Below are 16971 nucleotides of genomic sequence, written 5' to 3'. Positions count from 1 at the left end.
TGAGATTTCAGACCAACCTTGGAATACTTCATTCCAAAAGTACGTTACCAGTAAGTCTGTGATAAATTAAAGTTTTGATTTATTGACTTCCTAAGAATATTAACACACAACAATCAAACCCAAGAACGGAAGTGAGCAGACACTTCCACTGACTTCTATTCTTCGTATTAAAAAGGCGCTAAATCCAAGAATGTTTCAGCGACTTGTGAAAAGTTGACAGACGAACCATGTTAAGACCTCCGTCTGCTACACTCATACACATTCTGTTTCTGTTGATTTTATCCGTGCCACCATTCCAATTGAATTTATAAAAACACGACTCCAATTTTTTTTAATTTGTACTTGTTAAATTTGGAAGAACAGAAAGACAATGGACGAGTTTTATAATCGCCACTGTTTTTAATACTGTGACCAAAATACTGAAATGATTAGGCATCTATTTTTTTTAAATGTCCATTTGTACAACAGATATGCGTTCACTTTTAAAGATTGGATGAACTCAAGTTTAATTTGTATTCAATTAAACATTATTATGATTAATTTCTCCTTATCCCTGGTCTAGTCAAGGGCGATCTCAACAAAACCTAGAGTTCCTACTGTTTATCCTTATGCGGCATACAAATGTTATTATATATTGTATTCATACGAATTGAACGATTGGTCTAGTATCATTACATTGATCAACTGACTTTATCATAGCATAGAATGTAATCCAGTGATCGAATATCTGTCAATACCTGCTGTCAGTCACATATTTAACTACAGACTAGTCTGTTTCGCTGGGTGTTGTATGTCATGTATATTTACATGTATACTACTTTGAAATTAGATGGCAGAAGCAGGAAATTTATTATGTTTTTATTTCCTTAATTTTTATTTAATGATTAAGTAGTAGAAAATACAAAAGTTCCCTTTATAGGTGTTTTAATTGCGTTATGTTTACGTTTTGACTGCTATAGGTGATTGTTGTTTTATGTCTGGAATAACAAAATTAGTGAGATCCTGGCTGAAGTTCAGTAGTGTGTTTCAACTTTTCTATATAGTATTGACAAATAATTAGTATAAGTCATCAAGAGTACTTGTTTCGATACAACTAGAGTAAATATAACAATTTCTGAATATAACCTAAAAAGATACTACATATCAATCTACAAACGAAATTCCAATCACGTTGATCATGAAATGAAATAACCGCACCATAGACTCTTCACGTTTTGTTCCTGATATACATAATTATGTCTCTGTTCGTGACGTCAGTATTTTGGGTTTACTACATACCCACCATTATCCTAATCCTCGGCAGGAAAGTTGCTTCCCCTAAATGAAAATATGTTATGCTATCTCTACAAAATTCTTGCTGTCTTTATAAAATCCAACTGAAATGAATTTACAGATATATACCTCAATTCGTTCCACCGAGATATCTATTTAAATTCCTGCTTTTTGTTATGAACTACTTCTGATTCAGAACGAACGACGAAAGGGACAGCGCCACCACCAGGAAAGTGTTGGCGTTCATTCATTAGCAAAATAAACACCTCGGCCGGAGACGGGTTTGTTATTTTCAATCATCCAATCATAGGCTTGTCTATTCTTAGTATATAACCTATCACCAATGTGGAGTCTTATTTCCTGGTTATACCTGTTCATCCAATCAATCTGTGGTATATAAATATACATGTATAACGAGTTAAAATGTGGTTTTTACATGATTTGAAGGAGGAGAACTGCACTTCCAAATAAAACTAAACCCTTCAAACTGGTCCTGTGCAGCTCCTGTCACATCATTAGCGGTTTTTGTTTTTTGTTTTTTGGCTACTAGTACATGGTAACCAAATTAAGGAATTTCATTCTTAATCATGCATTTAAAATGTATTGATTTCCTCCTATTTATTTGTTTTTACACGTATTCACCTTCACAGACAAGTTTACAGCTACAATATATTTTCATTCACAAAAGCAAACATTTCGGGGAGTTTGGGTAATAAGAAATAAAAATCAATAATGTCACCATATATAGAATAGCGTGGGTTATCAACTGCATTTTGAGTTTATTTAGATGTTATCGTCCAATTCTTTTCATCGTCCAATCAAGGGAAATACGACAGACATAAGGAGCCCTTTCACTACAAGTCAAAGACGGCGAGAGTAGTCGTGGCATACGTATTAGAACGATTAAGAAGTAAATCCCGTATCACGTCACATCACATCACATCACATCACAACATATCACCTCATCATATAACCTTCATATTCTTTGTTTTATGTGCACAAGTTGGCTTGTGCACGGTAGACAGTTGTAGAGTAGTATGTTTATTGATTTCCAGTGTACATATACTGACCTGTGGTGGCGTCATCATTTCGAATTTGATCAGTTTGTATTGAAAGGGTACAAACGCCACTTCATCGAAAGTTGTCCATGTTTGGTTGCCAAAGTCTTCCTGTAGACAATAAACAATTGATGTACACGACATTATATCATCACATACCATAAATTTACAGCACACAGCTTTGTATATTATTAAATGACGCTGCTTAACATTGATGCGTTACTCTAGTTGGCCATGTTGAGTTATATCATATCAATTTATCGCATTAAACATGAAAAATGTACTTTTATGTATTCATATTACTATGGAAACACGCTATTCTACATAACATTACACAATATAACACACCAAACACACCACACTAATTCCGTTACATTGTGTGTAAGTTCTTTAAGTTCAGTGCTGTATACGTTTCTATCACATCACATTGTGTCAAATAATATCACATCACATCACCTCGCATCACATCACATCATATCACCTCACATCACATCACATCACATCACATCACCTGGCATCATGTATCATATCACATCACATCACATCACATCACATCATATCACATCACATCACATCATATCACATCAATCAATCGTTTATTCAGTACTGTTGGTTACCGACTAAAAAGTACAAACCTTAACTATACGAAATGCTCGGATCACTAGAAATAGCGCATTAGTCCCACATAGGGAACAGTAGGCAGTAGGGAAAGGTTTATACCTCAGAGTTCCTACTATGATCTTCTGTAAGTTTAGTAGCATGAAATATCTACTTAGTTTTCTGAGAGTGTTAACCTTGCGAGACGACAGAAGTAGTACACATTTATGTTGCAGCGGGGATTATAAAAATAATGAGCAATATATTTTGACCTTATACAAGTATGAAATGGGCATACAAGTAAAAAGTGGAATTCATCCTCTATTTGATTTAAATGACACATTTCACAAAGTCTCTCTACTCTCTAATGGGTGGATAGATGGATGGATGAATGGATGGAAGGATGGATGGCTGGATGGATGGATGGATGGATAGATAGCTAGCTAGACAGATAGACAGACAGACAGATAGATAGATAGATAGATAAAGAAGAATCCGCCGCTATCTATTTTGTGTATTGTTCAGGTAGTTACAATGTACTGTATTGTAAATGCATTATCAAACACGGGGCGTTGTTAACTGACCTTAGTGTCTCTTCGTAACAAACCAGACTGGCTCGTCTTGCAAGGCTTTTTGTAATTTTATCGCGATAACAGAATGTATGCGACCAAAGTTGAGAAGTATACTCTATCAATAAAGGAATGTAAAATGTCTTTAAAGAGAGTAATGGAAATCGATCCTAATCATAACTATACTAGAGCTATCTTGGGTTGGGTATTAATAAAGTTAAACACTGATGAGTCAAAATATGAAATACAAGAAGCTCTCTGTAGAAATCCTAAATCCCCATGGGTGTTGCACTGTGCTGGTGATATATACATCAACATGAAGGATTTTGACAAAGCAGATGAATACTACTGTAAAGCAATGGAGGTAATACCAGATAGCCCGCAATACCTTGTTGGAATCGGAGACGCACACATCATGAAATATCAACATGGGTTAAATAGTGGTAAAAAAAGCTTGAGTGAAGATTTAGTGACAGCTAGTGAATATTACAACCGTGCGTTACAATGCTCTGATGGAGTGTTCGTAGATGCTGAGCAAGGCATCGGTATAATAAAAGAGTATCAAGGAAACTATTCTGAAGCGATAGAAACATACATGTCAATGATTAAAACAAGTAATGATCCTCATTACAAGTCCGAGGCGTGTTGGTATACAGCTGGAGTGTACGAAGAGTCATTGAGCGACAGTGTCAAAGCCATGAATTTCTTCGATCAAACAGTTGAACATGGCGTTGAGTACTGGTGTGGGAAAAATGCAGCCAAACGTGTAATCAAAGAGATGCAGAAAGTTGTACAAAGTGACCCAGACAACAAAGATGCATTAGTCAAGATAGGTGATATGTATAACAAGTTGAATGAGTTTGAAACGGCATGTCAATACTATCGACAAGCAATACAGAGTGAAATGACCGACGAACCAATTCAAGGACAGATTTAACTTTTCAAATCGATAAGCCATTCGATGTATAACGAACTAGTTGAACACATTTTCTGACTTCTTATTGGTGAATACGGACCACTATGTAACCATGGCGATACTCAACATTTGTAGTGAATACGGACAACCACGTGACCAAGGCAATATTCCGTAGTTCTTCAATATATTATTTTGAAACATTCTTCTTGATTTTAGATAGAGTAATTTAGTTCCAATACAGTAATATACCACAAATCGCAGTTTAGACGTTCCAGTGGTGGAAATTGTAATATCATCAGTTTACATAGTATATAGCTATAGATGTAAAAACTAAGATTGAAGAGTAACTCATAATTGACGTCACATGAATTGTTACCGGTATATTTGATGCAATGAGACAGTAGATTGTGTAATTTTGCATTTTTTTATTGATTAGAATGATGATTTGATGTTTTAGCTGTAATTGAAGTTTAACATTGAAGTCTATTAGACCTATGCAATCTATTAAAGTAGAATTAAAGTAAAGACCTTGTAGATTCATAAATATATCAACCATTGACTAACTTCGTTACTCCTCTAATGATAATTACTATCAAATGATTAATTTAACATGTTAATATACAATGTTGATGGGGCTATTTGCTATAATAGCTATATTGATGACATAGTCTCGAACGTAGAACGATTTTAGCAGTGATTGACCCTTATCTGGAGTAGAATATATCAGAGTATTTGTTGATGACGTGTTCAGACATTTATGATTTAATATATAGTATCTGTATCTAGCATCGACAAATTATTTTCTTTATATGTGTGTTTAGTTAATAATCAATACTTAGTAGTTGTAGGATTGTAGAGAAGTATAACTTGATACAAATGTCTACAATTTATAGTAGAGTGGCTTTGAATTATGTCTGTGTTGTTGTTTTTTTGTTATACTCTAGATTCGTCGTTGATGGCGCTCATGTTAATGGCGTCTTCACTTGTTACAGGTGGTTGATTGCCTAGACGTGTGTAAGCATTTTACTTACAGAGACTCAGTTAAAGATAATTATCACATTTGGCCGTAAATGACAAACAGGATTTTGTTGTTAGAATAAATTGTGTTCTTTTTATTCATTTCATTGTTGTGTTTCTTTTATATTTTATTTTTTAAGTAGACCGTGACAGTAGTGAATTACGTGCAGCCATAGGTGGGTGTTTTAGGTGGGTAGAAAATTAATAGCTCAAAATTCTAAAGTTTGGATGACCTCGCGTTTCCTTTCTATATCCCAATACATCTATTATAATCAGTTTTTCCTTAACACTAGTCTATTTACAATCAAGTACAATCTTAGGAAATCCTAGATTTCCTGCCGTCTATCATTATAGCGTACATTTGTTATTTCATACTATATTCATACGAATTGAACGATTCACCAAATATGAATAAACTATTAGTGTCACCTGACTGTAATAAGACGTTATATTGATAGTGCAGTGTATCATAGACAATCAGAGCGCCATCAACGATTGCATAAAGTAATCTACACTGTCACTTGTTCCAGTTCGTTTACAAAGGTTAGGAACGTGTTACTAAATTTCCAAATATAAAAGGTGTATACTTATCATAAGGTTTTCTTAGATCTAGTATCATTACAGTAATCAACTGACTTTACCATACGCTGAGCATAGAATATAATCCAGTGATCTAATTTCTGCCAATGTCTGCTGTCGGTCAACTTTTTTCGTATAGACCAGACTTGTTTACTGTGTTTTTTTCTATTATATGTCGTGTATATTTAATATAATCTTATTACTCCTGAGATAAAACAACAATCCCCTATAGCAGTCAGAACGTAAACATAACACAATGACAAAGTTTCTTCTTTTTTAAATTTATCACAGAAGGTACATTTCTCAGATTCAATCTAGGTGGGTTGAATTTTGATTATGTTACATTAGTAGGTAATATGTTGTGCAGTATTTTAAGTTGAAAAGATCTCAACTTATTGTCAATTGTTAACTTTGTTATACTTTTGTTGCTCTTTTTGAGATTTCTGATAATGAATTGCAACTTTAACCAATCATCCCATATGTACACATGGACGATTTTTTTAAAAATAATTCTTACACAATATATCTAGATATATAAATGCGTCGTTCCGGTAACCCGACCCAACCTAGTTTTTCATACCGACCCTAAACTTTTTTTTCTACATATTTGAGGATAATAAAATCACTTAAATTTTGAAGTGTCGCCAGCAATAGTGGATGCGCAAACTGACATCAACTTATAAACACAATTATATTAAACTGTTCTTCCAATCTGTAATGGATCTACATCTGACGAGAGAGAACCAATAACGCAGAGACCAAATGGAAAACAATGGAAAGGATAACTACCTGAACTAGACACTCACATATGAAAAAAAGAAATATATACATGTGTGTGTGTGTGTGTGTGTGTGTGTGTGTGTGTGTGTGTTTGTGTGTGTGTGTGTGTGTGTGTGTGTGTGTACCGGTATATATTTTCTTTATATTTTCTTTATATATATATATATGAAAAAATAGTAGATTACCTACTCGTATAATTCATCAATCACATATCGCCAATAATACTGCCGTTATGGTTTTAAAGCAGCTTAGTATGTTTAGTATGCTACAACTGGGAGAAAGATGCAGTAAAAATTAGTCAATTACTTTTAAAAAAAAAACACCATTGATTAGCGGTCGATGTTATCCGTAGATGATGTAGTAGCAAGTTTACATCATGAGGAACAGAGTGGTTTTGAATCCATCACTATCATGTTAAAACTAATCTAGTTTTAAGAGGAGTATCATTTTTACGATCTGACAACCGCAATATATTCACTGAATATGAGTAAATACCAATAATTTGACATTGTACATGTTAAACAGTGATCGATATTATCCATAGGTAGTACAAAGACAGGATTGAAATATATAGTTACCAACGTTAAGGGCGCTGTTTTGGGGCGCGGATCCACTTTCATTTATCATGTATGCAGCAATTAAAATACACCCACACACTGGTAATGCAGTACTGTTCACAGTGTACGATAATATGAGTATGTCATTATATTCAACAAATTATTTTCAAAAACACATCTATGTTGTAGTGAGTGCAGCTTTAATTAATCGAGTCTTCTCATTAGTAAGTAACTAATATAAGGTATAGAATTAAAAGTACATTTGACACGGAGCAAAAAATCGTTCCCCTCCAACCCCACATCAACAGAAAATTAAAAAGAACAAAAAAGTAATTACAGGTTATAACTCGTCAAAGAGAAAAAACATAAGGTTTTTTGTAGTTTTGACAAAATATTCCACACACATGGAGGGAAGACTAAACAAAATGTTTGCCTAACAATCCACATATAATGTACAAATGATGTCATATGCTATATTTAGAACCCGTCTAGACGAAGAAGAACTACCCATGCGTGAAAGCGGACAGGGGAGCTCAGGACGCCATGTTACCTGTCCTATTCCAAGACGTCTAACAACGTAAGTTTGATTATTTCATCGAACTTAGAAGTGTAACACACTATTCAACAAACAAGAATCTAGGGGTTGAAAATAACATAAAAGACTGCGTCTCGAAGCTGAAGACTATCAAAGTGCTATCAAGGTCAGTATATAGAACAATGCTGTCAGGTGTTTGTAGTTTGTAATAATGTCACTTTGTGACACAAAAAGGCGTTAAGACGATTGTCAAGAGTTATAACAAATTACTAACTTTGAAGAAAATATACTAATTATTATCATAACATACACAGATTGTGAATGCTTGTCACTGGTGAGGTATAATTAAAAATAGTTGGCGTTTAAACACCACGAACGTCTGTACACTTCCATTTTATGACATACCACGCTGGATGTGTAATAATCGCTCCTCTATCTGTAATAAATACACGTTTTGTTTCATACTGATAAAGTTACTATATTTTAAACACAATGCTATTGTATTTTCCAACACAACGTCTCAGGTTGTACAATATTTCAAAGCCTGTTTGTCTTAGGGCCAGTATTCTGAACGCCTCCATGGAATGTCATACAGCATTGTTCCAAATTCTATAGCAATATACGTGCCAGTTCACTTATTCTGAGGTAACAATATAATACCTGACATTTGACGCTGCAAGAGGGTATGTCAATAGAACATGGGTGAGTTGTCTCACCCAAAAACGACGGGTTTCAAGAATAATTATTATTTAATAGAGTTTGTCCAGCTGTACGGGGCTGGGGCGCAACACGTAAGAGTACCGTCTCCCTTTCTATTTCTATATACAAAGCTCATTGTAGTAATTCGCATGTGTCATGCGCAATTGCTACGTTTGCCAGCGACATTAGTCTGACTGGACTGATAACAGACAACGGCGTCACAGCATATAGACAAGAAATAAGTATATGTGTAAACTGGTGTAACCGGACTATCACATCACATCATATGATATTATATCACATTTAACACTCGTATGAGTACAATAAACACTTGGTGGCTCACTGGCTAGCATGTATATTTTGTAATTGTACTTTTCAAAATAAACATTATTTCCAGTCGAACGTTTGATGTTGAAGTCTGCATGAGTGTTAAACAAATCGTCTAACAGGCAATCTCGCCGGTTCATATAAAAAGTTGCATAAACTTAAACATTCCGACAAAGTTTAATTTAAGTTGATAACCCTATAATCATATGAATATTAAAACATATGTTCTGATTGTTATTTATCGTTACCATGGTAACTTTTACCCACATTTGTAAACACGATGATAGCATCCTAAATTGTGTGAAAACATCAGTTTGAGATACATTCTGATAGTCGACACACTCCAGTTTTCGGAAGTATAAGTATCGTCATCAAACTTTGTTATACTTTTCTTTATCTTTTTGAAATTACTCAAAATGAATTGCAACATGAATCAATCATCCTACATGTATACGTGGATGATTTCAAAAAAGTGAATTTTACGCAACACATCCAGACCTGGGGGTATTAATTAGTGATACCAATAGCACTATAGTAGTATTCTGCTTGTATATTTTGGTCGTTTAGTAATACAATTACAACAGTTTAGTTTAATAGGCGTTATAATTTAACACCCGCAAATAAATATGTACTATATAGTGTGTCTACGTCACTGTTAACCAATCCGACACCAAGACGCAACATTACTGCAATTGTCAATAGTTATAACAAAGTACTAATTTAAAGAAAATATACTAATTGTTTTCATAACATGCACAGATTGTGAAAGGTTGTCACTAGTGAAGTATAATTAAATATAGTTGACGTTTAAACACCACGAATGTCTGTACACTTTCCACGCTGGATGTATAGTAATCGTTCAACTTTTTAATTACACTTTGTTCCATATTGATAAAATCATTGTATTTCAAACACAATATTGCTGCTTTTCTTATACAACGTCCCAGGTTGTATACTATTTCAAATCCTGTTTGTCTTAGGTTTACTATTCTTGAAAGCCTTATGGAATGTCAGTACACGTCATTCAGCATTGTCCCAAATTCTATAGCTATATACGTGCCAGTTCACTCGTTCTTAGGAAACAATATAACACCTGACACTTTACTCTGAAAGTGGGTATGTCACTAGAAAGCGACTAGGCTTGAAATCAGTTTATAACTATACATCAATGTACCATAACGATTATGTATCCGAAAAGTGCACATGTGTGAGTTAGCTCTTAAAAACAAGTACTTTCAAGAATAACCATTGTCAATAGGGATGGTATCTCTAAAGTCAGAAATTAACGCGCTTTATCAGAAAACTTACGATTAGGTCATTCAAAAGTAGGAATATTCACAGAAAATGGTAAATTGACACCATAACTTTAGGCAGTTTCAATGTACCTGGCACACCTTATAATTACGTTCAGTTTGGGTTGATCACTTTTCTTTATTCCCGCTCCGGAATCGGATAATTGAAGTTCTGGAAGCAGTACTATTTGTTGAAGTGAATCCCTTAGCGAGTTAAACTCACTTTGTATGTTTTCGACTTCACTAGTCGTTCTTGACTAAGTGGGACAAAAGTCACCATAAACTCTTGGTGAATGTCGCCTGGTGTGGCTTGTGGTTTGCTCGTCGGCAATATGGCGGGCAGGCCCAGGAAGTTCAAAGTCAGAACATTGGGTACTTACATCAAGTGCTCGTGATTTCTCCTCCAAGTTCACTATACGGTCATTTAAACGTTGTTGTTGCACTTGCATATCACTAAGCATACCATGGATTTTGATAAGACTGGATGATATGTCATCTTTATCTATTTTTTCTGCCAGCGAAGGTGCAGAGGACAAGGACAGCAGGGTGATGTCATAACCAATGTGACGTCACCCACATATCATTAGTTCCTATAAGAATTCGTATGACTACAGTTTCTTAAAAATAAACTCATGTCATTACGTATTCCAATTCAACTTAATTTTATTACAATGCACTGAACAAAGACAACAGGGTGACGTCATATTAAACTAATGTGAAGTCACTCACATTAGTTTATATAAGAATTCGACTATAGTTATTTCCTATTTTCAATATTCGTGATAAAAATAAGAAATAGGTTGGCCGCAATCGTTAATGGACATTTTTGCATTGTTTAACCATGTTCGGAGTTTGAAGAAGTCCTTCTCAAATGAGTTTTTAGCAAGGGATCTCGTAGTGAGTGAGTGAGTAAGTAAGTAAGTAAGTAAGTAAGTAAGTAAGTAAGTAAGTAAGTAAGTAAGTAAGTAAGTAAGTAAGTAAGTAAGTAAGTAAGTAAGTAAGTAAGTAAGTAAGTAAGTAAGTAAGTAAGTAAGTAAGTAAGTAATTTGTATTATAGTGAGATGAGGTAATAAAATACCTTCCAGCCCATCGGGTTTATACGTCCCCTTGAACAAAAAATGGATACATGACAATATAGAGAGGTTACAGTGAAAATGAAGAAGTAATTGTACATGCAATGTGAGAATTTTTTTTTCTTTAACTAAGATACAACATTTCCTTCCGTCTTAAAAGGCTGCTTCAATGAATTTTGCTGTATTCCTAGCCTGAATCGTCACCAAATACTTTAATTTCCCATTGTCTGATAGTGTGATGTATTCGATGTTATATCCCGTGTTATGTACTACGTATGACATCATAAAGACTGCAATGTAAAATAAAGTGAATCTCATTTTCTATAGGAATTTGGTCATAAAATACACAAAGTCTAACGCCCGCTGGTTCGTTTCTATATCTCTCAGTTTCTAAAGGAAGTGGCAAAATCCCTGACCGAAACTTTGCCAAAAAAGATCGTTGACTTCGTGAAAGACCCATAGAAACGTATGGTTCAGTGATATAGTTATCTTTGAAAATAACACATGCACGTTGATATTTTTGACCCAAACTATTTGATGCTGATTACGTAAATGTTGTTCTACTAAAATAAATAAATCATTAGGAAAAATAACATCATAATGTTAATTTAAATTCAACCCATCAAGAAGTTTACAGATTTCTGCAGACCAATTACAGTAATTAAGTGAAAAGTCCCACAGAAATATTATCTTAGTTAGTCTGTTCTCGTCCAATTGCATATGTATCTCATATCTGTGTTGGATTCTATAGATGCTTTCAGCCATGGTAACTGATCAAACTCTAATACTCTGCGTACCTTTGTGATTTTTAATCCTAAAGATGTATAATTGTAGATTTCTGTATTGGAAAACATATTTCTCTTTATTCATTAGGTTTGGGACTAATTTAACACCACCAATATTGATTATTGTGTTTTTTGTTTACAGTTTGACAATATTTAGAAAGCATGTCTGATTTAATATCTATCTTGTCAGGGCCTAATGGAAATGAATTGTGTCGATTACGTATTCTTTAATGATATGTTAAATCGACCTCGAGTATAATAGCTTCTTACTTTCATCATTATATCTAGATAAATCTATCGCGTCTACATGAGCCAATCGTTTGGCGCCTCCTGTAGGTAAATCTTTTGATATAGCCCACCCATAAGAAGTATTTGCATCCAAATAGAGTATATATTTAAGGATTTAGTGACTTTCGGTAATTGTATGATCTACTAGTCCCGGCTGCTAGTCCTACCACCATCACTCTTTGTCCGATTACTCAATGTACTTCAAATGCAAGTTGTATATAAAGTTAAAGTCTTTACTTGCTGTTCAATTTAGTGTTCTAGGAACGCTGTATAACTGACAAATGAATAAGGAATGGTTCTAAAAGGAAATACAAACGGAAAATTGTGTCTTAAATTTATTTATGTTGTTTAATTACATGAACTAAAGTTGCAGGTCGGAGTGACATTAAATTAGTACTTTGAACAAATAGGCTTGTCCTGCGCTATTTGGAAATGTGCTCGATAGGTCACACCTAAATTGCAGTACATTGCTTTGTAAGAATTCTGATTTCAGTTTCACTTGATAAACGCACGACAACGAACCTCAGACAGTAGTAGCGTCTTCAGGGGACAAAGTAAGTTGGCCACTACTGTTGGCTAATGACAAACGACCTCCCACAAAGGATTCTGAGCATAAACTACACAAAGCCGGATTCCTGCCACTACAAAAAGATACAGGCAAAATGGGTCAATTTGAATATGACAGGTTTACGTGTAGCAATGCAGCCAATCAGAGCAGCACTTACATACCGGCCTCAAAAGGAGCACTATCCAAGAAGTCTTTCCGACAATCAAATCAGTGCTAGATCTGCAACAAATAAGAGATATCATTAGTAAAAATATAAAAACATAATGCAATTAAAATGCACATGCTTTTGTAGCAATAATTCTGTTTTATATCAATCACTCTGGCCTTGCAGTAAATTAAATCAAATTACAACAGTAATTATTTCACATGATCAATTTAGTTCAATATGATTCAATTTGGCACATTCTCAAACTGTACCGTGGGGCCTTCTGATTAGAATGTCCAAGTGTGTTTTGACAATTTGAGGTACTGCCTAGCTCCAAAGCATCCTCAAACAGAGCAACAAAGACAGCTTTCTGACAACTGTGCGGAGTAGTCCTATAGCAGTTTTTCACTAGAACTTGTCCGATGACACCATCATCGACGAATGTGTTACCAGTAAAGATCGCAGGATTATCTCAGGAATAATAAAATTATTGATATCCTGGCTTGAAGTTCAGTTACGTGTTTTAACTAATCCATCTTGCAAATTCTTCAATGAGTTCCATAAGAATACATGCAAGGAATGCATTATGCAATACAGGAATTTTGTCCATGAGAATGGTTTTCAAATAATGTCACAGCGATCACATTCAGTCAATCAAATATCAAATGTTGATATTTTATAATATCTTCTTGAAAAAAAAATATCAACATAAAAATATTATCAATCAATTATCATATTATTCATATAAGAACAACCAATGAATTGTGTTTCTAAATTTTCTTTGTCAGTACGTAAAACTATGAGTCTCACACCTCTCGCATAGAATGTTGACAAACATGTCTTTCAATATACATACTGTTAAAATATCAGACAATGGAATTGCTGTGGACGGACATAAACCATGCTGGTAAGTGTACACATACAAAGTTGAAACAATAAACCTTTAAATACCAGTCGCTTTAATAAGCGTAAATTAATATATTGGCAAAACATTTGAAGAATGGAGTTTAAACAACGTAGTAATAACCAAAAAAATTGTATAAGTCATCAAGTCAAGAGAAATTGTTTCGATACAACTATAGTAAATATAACAATTTCTGAATATTACCAACATAGCTAATACATATCTACAAACACAGTTCCCATCACGATGATCATGGAAGAAATAACCACACATGATAGCCTTATTAAGTATGAGTTTTGAATAAAACAACGCAAATTGAAAAAGAAATGCTTCCCTCTCACTTAGCCAATGCCAAGATGCACATTTTGTGTTGACGTGTACAAGTTGGCTTGTACATGGTATAAAGTAGACAGATGTTGAGTAGTTTTAACTGACCTGCGGTGGAGTCATCATTTCGAATTGATCAGTTGCTATTCGAAGGGTATATAAGCCACTTTTTGGAATGTTGTCCCCGTTTGGGTACCATCGCTTTCCTGTAGAACAAACAACAATTGAACGGGCAGTATATCAACGAATCAAATAAACTTACAACAGACAACGTTTTATATTGTCACATGACACTGCATTGATGTGACAAACCCAGCATATTATTATACAATGAATGACAATCAGTTGAATATTGTGTCGGAAGAAAAAGATTTTGGTGTTGTTTTAATCCATAATTCATTCAATCCCAGTAATCCGTGTGCATCAGCAGCAAAGAAGTCAAACAGAATACTTGGACTCATTAAAAGGAACATAACCTACAAATCGAAATATACCAGCATGAAATTATACAACTCATTAAGACCACACTTGGAGTGTGCAGTTCAATGCTGGAACTCATTACAGGAAAGATATTGAGCTACTGGAAAAGATTCAACGAAAACCTACAAAGATAATAACAGATATAGAGCTACTGAATCTGTGTTATGACGATATTACATTACAACACATCACATCACATCACATCACATCACATCACATCACATCACATATCATCACATATCATATAAAATCTTATACTATACCACATCACACCACATCACATCGCATCGCATCGTCCATCATATTATATATCATATATCATACGTCATATTGCATCAGATCACGTGACATATATCATATCATATCATATCATATCATATCATATCATATTTAAATATATGTCAAGGTTAAACACTCCGACACCGTTGCGGGTATGCGTATAAAACCACAGCTCTGTTGAATTGATCTACTATTTTTTCCTAGTCGTATAAATCATCAATCACATATCGCCAATAATACTGCCGTTGTGGTTTTAAAAGCAGCTTAGTATGTTTAGTATGCTACAACTGGGAGAAGGACGCAGTAAGAATTAGTCAATTACTTTTTTTTTTTTAAAAACACCATTGATTAGCGGTCGATGTTATCCGTAGCAAGCTTAAATCATGAGGAACAGAATGGTTTTAAATCCGTTGCTATGTTAAAACTACACTAGTTTTAAGTGGAGTGTCGTTTTTCGATCTGACAATCACAATATAATCACTGAATATGATTAATTACCAATAATTTGACATTGTACATGTTAAACTGTGATCGATATTATCCATAGGTAGTACAAAGACATGGTTGACATAGTTACCAACGTTGAGGGCGCTCTTTTGGTGTGAGAATCCACTTTCATTTATCATGTATGCAACAATTAAAAATATACTCACATACTGGTAATGCAATACTATTCAGAGTGTACGGTGTTATGAGTAAGTCATATCTAACAAATTATTTTCGAAAAATCATCTAAGTTGTAGCGAGTGCAGCTTTAATTTATCAAGTCTTCTCAATATCAAGTAAATAATATAAGGTGTAGAGTTAAAAGTACATTTGACACGTAGAAAATCGTTCTCCTCCAACCCCACGTACACACAAACAAATTAAAAAGAACAAAGCAAACCAAAAAAACCCCAATAATTTCAGGTTATAACTAGTCAAAGAAACAACACATAATCTGCGATTTCCACATATATAGTGTACAAATGATGTCATATGCTATATTTAGAAGTTAGAACCCGTCTAGCCGAAGAAGAACTACCCTTGCGTGAAAGCAGACAGGGCCAGGGAGTTCAGGACGCCATGTTACCTGCTGATGTTGTCCAATTCCAAGACGTCTAATTATACAACGTAAGTTTGATTATTTCATCGGACTTATAAGTGTAACAAACTATTCCAGAAACAAGAGTCTAGGGGGTTGTAACAACATAAAAGACTTCGTCTCGAAGCTGAAGACTATCAAAGTGCTACCAAGTTCAGTATATAGAACAACACTGTCAGGTATTTGTAGTTTCTAATAATGTCACTTTGTGACCAAAAACGGCGGTACGACGATTGTCAAGGGTTATAACAAATTACTAACTTTGAAGAAAATATACTAATTAGTATCATAACATACACAGATTGTGAAAGCGTGCCACTGGTGAGGTATAATTAAACAATTTGACGTTTAAACACCACGAACGTCTGTACACTTTCATTTTATCACATGACACGCTGGATGTGTAATAGTCGCTCCTCTATTTCTAATAAATACATTTTTGGTTTCAAACTGATACAATTACTGTATTTTCAACACAATGCTATTTTATTTTCTAATACAACGTCTCAGGTTGTACAATATATCAATGCCTGTTTGTCTTAGCGCCAGTATTCTGAACGCCTTTATGGAATGTCAGTACACGTCATTCAACATTGTTCCAAATTATATAGCGATATACGTGCCAGTTCACTTGTTCTGAGATAAACGATAATTATAACACCATATATTTTACTCTGAAAGAGGGTACACGTCAATAGAAAGCGACTAGATTTGAAGTCAGTTTTCATACATCAATGCACCTTTGCCAATTCGCGTAGTACACATGGATGAGTTGTCTCGCCCAAAAACGACTGCTTTCAAGAATAATACAGTTTGTCCAGCTGTGCTCTTCGAGACTCT

At 34.4% G+C, this 16971-nt stretch overlaps 1 protein-coding gene across 1 annotated transcript; it reads right to left on the bottom strand.

Annotated features, from left to right (window-relative positions):
* Positions 1 to 445: 445 nt before the first annotated feature.
* LOC144432622 (xaa-Pro aminopeptidase 2-like) lies at positions 446 to 10710 on the bottom strand. Its single transcript, XM_078120884.1, has 3 exons — positions 10579 to 10710; positions 2343 to 2441; positions 446 to 1659 (listed from the first exon to the last, which is right to left on the bottom strand). The coding sequence occupies exons 1-3, from the start codon at positions 10657 to 10659 to the stop codon at positions 1516 to 1518; spliced, it is 324 nt and encodes a 107-aa protein (XP_077977010.1). The 5' UTR covers positions 10660 to 10710; the 3' UTR covers positions 446 to 1515.
* Positions 10711 to 16971: the final 6261 nt, after the last annotated feature.

Source organism: Glandiceps talaboti, chromosome 3, assembly GCF_964340395.1.
Source record: "Glandiceps talaboti chromosome 3, keGlaTala1.1, whole genome shotgun sequence".
Classification (NCBI taxonomy): Eukaryota; Metazoa; Hemichordata; class Enteropneusta; family Spengelidae; genus Glandiceps; species Glandiceps talaboti.
The sequence above is the reverse complement of the archived record's forward strand: the minus strand, read 5'-3'. Positions and strand labels throughout refer to the sequence as shown.

Bases quoted from the DNA above. Each gene is read 5' to 3' on its own strand.
- LOC144432622 (XM_078120884.1), bottom strand. From the start codon at position 10,659: ATGCTTAGTGATATGCAAGTGCAACAACAACGTTTAAATGACCGTATA. The intron at 2,442-10,578 runs GTAAGTACCCAA...TATTGTCTACAG, and splicing joins AGAAATCACGAGCACTTGAT to GAAGACTTTGGCAACCAAAC. The intron at 1,660-2,342 runs GTCAGTATATGT...TATATACCACAG, and splicing joins AAATGATGACGCCACCACAG to ATTGATTGGATGAACAGGTA.